At 42.1% G+C, this 6463-nt stretch overlaps 1 protein-coding gene across 1 annotated transcript; it reads right to left on the bottom strand.

Moving 5' to 3' along the window:
- Positions 1-3017: 3017 nt before the first annotated feature.
- Positions 3018-6425, bottom strand: dlx4b (distal-less homeobox 4b). Its single transcript, XM_024285806.2, has 3 exons — positions 5371-6425; positions 4480-4676; positions 3018-3515 (listed from the first exon to the last, which is right to left on the bottom strand). Exons 1-3 carry the CDS (start codon positions 5693-5695, stop codon positions 3261-3263), a joined length of 777 nt encoding a protein of 258 aa, XP_024141574.1. The 5' UTR covers positions 5696-6425; the 3' UTR covers positions 3018-3260.
- Positions 6426-6463: the final 38 nt, after the last annotated feature.

Below are 6463 nucleotides of genomic sequence, written 5' to 3'. Positions count from 1 at the left end.
CGGGATGTCCCTGAAGTGGCGCAAGTCGTGTGTTCACTTTTGGTTTCTGTGCATTTTTCTTAAATATTGCAATAAAAAGTGAATTTTTAAGATTTATTTAGATTATTTTAAAAGATTTTCCAACATTTTACGCACTTTCTGTAACTTTTTACGCAATATTCTAACATTGTACGCACTTACTCTGATTTTAAGCAGCTTTTTTTTTATTTTATTTTTTTTATTTTTATTTTTTTAACCACTGAAGCCTCTTATTTGACGTCTTTCAAATGACAGCCACAAACACAAAAACGCAAGATGTCCCTGAAGTGGCGCGTTTTCCAATTCAAGTTGTGTGTTCACTTTTGGTATCTGTGCATTTGTCTTAAATATTAAAAGAAAAAAATGAAATTTTTAAGATTTATTTAGATTATTTTAAAAGATTTTCCAAATTTCTACACACTTTAAGTAGCTTTTTACGCAACCTTCTAACATTTTACGCACCTATTCTGATTTTAAGTAGCTTTTTTCCTACCAAATCCTGTTATTTAACGTCTTTCAAATGACATTTGGAAATACAAAAACCCGGGATGTCCCCCAAAGTGGCGCGTTTTCCAATTTAAATTGTGTGTTTACTTTTGGTTTCTGTGATTTTTTTCTTAAATACTAAAATCATTTTTAAGATTTATTTAAGAATTTCCGACATTTTTCGCACTTTACGCATTTTGAGTCGCCTTTTACGCAATCTTCCAACATTTTACGCACGCCTCCTCTGAGCTGTCATGTTGTTGAAGAACTCATATCTTCGTTTCAGCTGCACCCCCTCCACCCCCCCACCCCCATGTATTTCAGCCTCTCCTCTTGCTCCGTCCCTTGTCAGAAACCACAGTGTTGGTTGCAGTTGGCATCAGTCGTCATTCCAGACTTGATAAAAGCCGCATGATCACTATTAGCTTTTAATACCAATGACCCCCCCTCCCTCAGCGTGTGTGGCCCCCCCTCCTTTCGCTCCAATCGATGTCATCCCAGGCGCGTTTTCAAAGAAGCCCGTGAACTGTTGAACTTGAATGTGATCTCGCGCAAACACAACATCACCCCCCTCCTCCGCGGCCCCCAGCGCGCTCATCCGTTTTTCCTCTCCTTTGCGACATAAGGCAGCGCGGTGTCAGCACCCCGTCCTCTGGGGCGGGTTGAGGTGGAGGTCGCCCTCCTGCAGCTGTCCCCCACAGCCAGGCCCGGGCCTGCGCGCGGGCCTCGGCCGCATTAGGATCACTCACGCGCTCTATTTTTTTGTGTGTTATAAACTCGGATCATTCCAGACAGCTGTGGACTCTTGAACCCTGCCTGACCTCCGGGCGGGCCCGGCAAGGGCAAGTCCGGACTGGACTGAAGCTCCACCGAAAATCCAATCACGCATGCGCACACAAATTCAATAAATAGTCCCTCATAATGGAGGCTGTGAAGCTGCTCGCTATTACCAAAGATGTCTCCGGCTTAATAACAATAATCACCGCAGAGACCTGCTTCCCAGTTCGCCCATTCAGACACACTGAGATGTAATAACACGCTAGTCTCCCTCTCGCTGCTATCCTGCAATTAAAACCCATCAGACGCCTCATGTCTGATAACTCCAAGCACCCACATCATCGATACAGTCGATCCTGCGTTATCATTAGGCCCCCCGCTTGTCTGGAGCCTCTGCGTGATAATTGCTCCGCATTTGAAAGGTCCCACTCTTCTCTGTCCAACTCCACGAGCCATTATTCCGATGTGAAATTGCCTATAATTTGCGCCGTCACTTGCGTCTTCTTCTTCTTCTTCTGCAGCTTCTTCTTGTTCTTTTTCTATGGGCCCACGTGCGTTTAACAAGACAATCAGCGGGATGGAGAGGAAAGGAAAGGAAAGGGCGCGCGGCTGTATATAAAGAAGGGATGTTAATGCAGCTCAATGCGCGTCATGTGAGAAAATTCTTTGTTCTTCCATTGAGGACGGCGGAACGCGCCTCTCCGAGCAGGTGAGTCAAGCAGCTTTGAACATTGATTTTGAAGTCATGGAAAATGTATTTCTTTTTGTGTTAAACATCCAAAATCGTATTTGCTGTAACCATACAAGGAGAAATCTCAGTAAAAACGACTTTGATTTGTTATTTCTTCTAATCCCTGATCAGACAAACTGCCTCTAATGTTCTCCAGACAACCAGAAGAGTCGGATGATGAATGAAAAGGATAAAATGAAAGTCACTTGCTCTTTTTTTGAAGCACACTTTTCAGCCTCATTAATCAGAAATCAGCGCTCCATTTTAATGAGGAACATCGGTGCCGATTGGAGCGCAAAGATCCAAATAAGCAGCTCTTTGTGATGGAACAGTGTAAGCATCAGAATGAGCACATCAGTGCACGAATCAGGCGCGGTTTATCGGGGTCATTTATCATTTTTATCCTGACAGCGACGATTATGATGTCCGAGCGCGTTTTGGAAGGAAGGAAAATATCCTCAACTATGCCTGCGTGCACGTTCGCCCTTTTCTCCTCACGCCAAGAGAGTCTAGTAAAACAAAAAAGAGATGACTGTACCTTCAGATGCTTAATTCAACACCAGAAAAGCTAAAACACATTCAAGTTGTTTTATCTTTTAAAGCTAGAATGCGTTTATTTACATTTTGTTTCGTGCGTAAAAGTTTGGCCGCTTTTACGCACGGTGGTAAAATTGCTCCATCGCTTTTCTTTAAGGGCTTTTTAAAAACCAAAAACAATTAATCACTTAAATATCATATGTATTGTTTAATGATTGTCTAAAATTGAAATGTAGTCACTCCAAAATATGACTTTTTGATGACAAATCTGCAGCGCCAAGGAAAAATCTGTGACATTTTAAACTAGAAGATTGTTTTTAGCCTCTTTCATTTTTCAAAAATTCATTTTTTAAACGTTCTAATAAGAAAATCAAATATTTACTGGAAGACTCTATTGTTTAGAAACGCCAGCACATTAACCAAGAACATTTTGTGTGTATAAATAAGATTGCAGCTGAGATTCTGAATGTAAATCCATGCACACAATTTATTTCCAAGAATTCTTTTATGCAGAAAAACTTCGATTTAGTTCAACAAAACCTGCAAAGATGCAACTAAAAAAATAGGTGTCTGACTGAACTTGAAAACTAAGATACAGTCAGTAAACGTGAACAAAGTCTCTCTTTTTTAGAACACACATCTAAGAGTTCAGCTCCCACATGGAATCCCCGCTGAGCCTCCCTTCAAATGAGCCCAGCAGCCTCCAGTCCACTCACATCATCTGAGGCCTCGGCATGGCGTCCTGGTGCGGGTGATGGTTCGGGTACCAGTGACCAAAGCTGTTCATGTAATTGTTCGGGTGGATTTGGGTTCCTTTGCTCGCAATGGAGACCTCCCATAGCTGGGGCAGCGCGGGGGAGCAGGGGGAGATGGAGCTGGCGCTGTGGAGGTGATCTCCCTCCGAGCCGCTGCTGTGCTTCATGATCTTTTTGTACTTGGAGCGCTTATTCTGAAACCATATTTTCACCTAGGGGGCAGGAATGAAAAAGAAGACTACTTATTCTTCAGAAATGACAGATCTCAGTAGCATTAGAAGGGAAAAAAGCTTTTACAGATACTACAGAGGCGTCATTTACGGATTCTTTGGCTTTTACGCAATAAAAATTGTAGCAATGAGTAGAAAACCTTCTTTATTCACCTTTAAAATATCTGTCAAATGTAAAGTTTTGTTAAATTCTAGATTTATTTTGTTTATTTTCTGAATTATTCCTTCCAATTAGATGTAAAATTCACAGAAATCCAATTAGATTCCAGTTTGGTTCCTTTTTACGCACCTATTTTTACAACATTCAATCCGGAGAGAAAAGATGTTTATTTCTCTAAGCTACTTTTTCAAATCTTACTTTTGATTTTTATGTTATTATTGCAAATCCCCATCTCATTTGGAAGAAAGGATCTTCACAGGAACACCACTTCTAATCCATTAAGAAGAAGCTTCCCTGCAAGATGACTTTCAAAAACCAGGATTAAGAGAATCCAGCTGAACGTGGAGCTCCTGCAGGTTTAGGAGGAGGAGGAGGTGCTTTTATTTTTGCATTGTGCGTCTCTTATTTTGAAATAAATGCCACTCACTAACTTTGGCATAGCTGGAAGTGCACTTGCGTGTAACCATCAATTTGGTGCGCACTCCCACTGTAGGGTGTCCCAGAAACTCAAATCATCCCAAATCTCCATCATAAACGAACTAGGAAGATAATAAACAAACAAATAACTAAATAAATAAATGTTTCGCTCAGCGGGGCCACTTCACTGACAGAGATAAAGTCTGGAAATTTCGTTTAGGAAGCAAATCTTTGTTTTTCATTAACAGAACGCTTTCTGTAAATCACAGCTTTCTCCTTTCTCCTCCGTCACTTCTTCTCAAAGTTAAAACCACTTCAGATCGTTAAAAAATGTGATTTAAAAATGTATGATTGGCAGAACAGCCTCACCTGAGTTTGGGTGAGTCCCAGTTTGGCCGCCAGGTCGGCGCGTTCAGGTAAGGCCAGATACTGAGTCTGCTGGAAGCGCTGGTGCAGCGCCTGCAGCTGCAGGCTGGAGTAGATGGTCCGAGGCTTTCGGATCTTTTTCCCTTTCCCATTGACAAGACGGATGTCTCTGCCCTCGATCACCGAAGACTTGTCTCGATCTTACAGAGGGAACAGACAGGAGACAAATAGATTTCTTTAGGCCGCGAGTACGAGAGGAAGAACACGTACACGCGTCTCCTTCAATTCTCATAAAGTTCACGAACTTTCTGACTATTTAAGAAGAGAAACAAACTGCTTTTCACATTTTTTGCACAAAATCAAAATACTAAAATCTCACAATGCATGAAAAGTCTCAAAGAAGATAATCTACAACAAGATAAAATAATAAAATATCGATTTGTTAAGTGTTTGATAATAAATGCCTCAAAATGTTCAACTTTAAAGTGTATCCAACTTACTTTCTATGCGAATCAAAGAGTTTTTTTCAATATTAGAAAAATAGATGTCATATGTGCTAAAATATTAGAAACTTCAGCCTAAATAAGCAAATCTTTGTAGAAAATTTTACTATTTTTGATCTCCAGATGAAATTATTGCGTAATCGGTATTTATGACATCAATAAATTTGATTTGGAGACACTCCAGTTCCAATTTGAATGACCCAAAATGTGTTATTAGTCTTGTAAACATTTCTAGAAGCTTTTATTAATATTTAACAATTCATGTTTGACATATTTTAATCGTGGTATTAGTCGTTTTCTTCCAAGGAAAACGCGCGCTTTGCGCGTAATTGCGCACAAACACAAATCTGCGGTAAGCAGCTCCACTCGGTGATATTTTCCCCCCACATACCTGTCGGTTCTAACCTGCTGTTGACCAGACCGGTGCCGCCGCCGTTCAGGTTGCTGTGCTGGTAGGGCATGTACGCGGACGGTGGATGCGCGTTCACCGCGCCCGGATACGCGTATCCTAAAGAGCGGCCATACGACGCGTTGCCAGTGAAGGGACTTTCGTGTTGGGAATGGCCGGCGGCGTGCAGACCGTGAACGGGGTAGATGTGCGGGAGTCCTTGCGGGTGCTGCTGGTGCGCCGGATGCCCGTGGCCGAACTCTAAGAAGGCCGACTTGGAGGGATCGGAGCCATTCAGACTGTCGGGCATGAAACCCATAGACATCATTAGCTAATGCGCGAGTCCATAAAGCCGTCGCTCTGAGGAGGGATTCATGAGTTCTGTCAGGAGATGTTGCAACAAATCCACACTGGAGGAGGCAAAGAAGGAAACTCCCACGCAGCTCTGCGGGTCCCCGCGCGCGCGCTGCAGGTGTTTTGGGGGGAGAAAAACGAATAAAAGCGAGAGGTGTCCGTGTTTACACGAGAAGAGGAGCTGACATGGTTCTTCAAACAGCTCCTGCCTGCATCGCCTCAAGCGCACTGCCTTCCATCAGCGAGCTCTCTGATTGGTCTTCAGCGGCCGGCTGTCACCAGAGCTCCACCATTAGCTTCATCACGCAGGATGAAGCTGCGGTGCAGCACCTCCTCCTTGTCCACGCTGCGCGACAAACATCCATCCGCAAGGTAGACTTGGAATATATATTTTGTTGGAAAACACACCCCCTCAAGTGTCCTGCAGAACCTTCATTTATTGGCGCTTTTACGCAATAAACATTGAGTAAAAACATCACAAACCTCATAGGAAATATCTATCAAATGTTACATTTAGTCAAATTCTGAATGTATTTAGTTTCTTCAGTCATTTATTACTCCCAATAAGATGTCAAGTTCACAGAAAATCTTATTAGATTCCAGTTTGGTTACGTTTTACGCACGTATTTTTTTATATTTTTTGCGCAAAAATGTTGGATCCAGCAGAGAAAAGATGTTTTATTTTCCTAAATTATTTTTGCAACCCACTTTTGAAAAATCAATTCAATATATTTTTTTGTTG

The sequence above is a fragment of the Oryzias melastigma genome, linkage group LG19 (assembly GCF_002922805.2).
Source record: "Oryzias melastigma strain HK-1 linkage group LG19, ASM292280v2, whole genome shotgun sequence".
Lineage (NCBI taxonomy): Eukaryota > Metazoa > Chordata > Actinopteri > Beloniformes > Adrianichthyidae > Oryzias > Oryzias melastigma.
Note: the sequence above shows the minus strand (reverse complement) of the source record. Positions and strands in the feature narration are given on the sequence as shown.

Excerpts from the sequence above, each read along its gene's own strand:
- dlx4b (XM_024285806.2), bottom strand. The coding sequence starts at position 5,695 with ATGATGTCTATGGGTTTCATGCCCGACAGTCTGAATGGCTCCGATCCC. Across the intron at positions 4,677-5,370 it reads CAGCAGGTTAGAACCGACAG|ATCGAGACAAGTCTTCGGTG; the intron begins GTATGTGGGGGG and ends TCCCTCTGTAAG. Across the intron at positions 3,516-4,479 it reads TGGGACTCACCCAAACTCAG|GTGAAAATATGGTTTCAGAA; the intron begins GTGAGGCTGTTC and ends CCTGCCCCCTAG.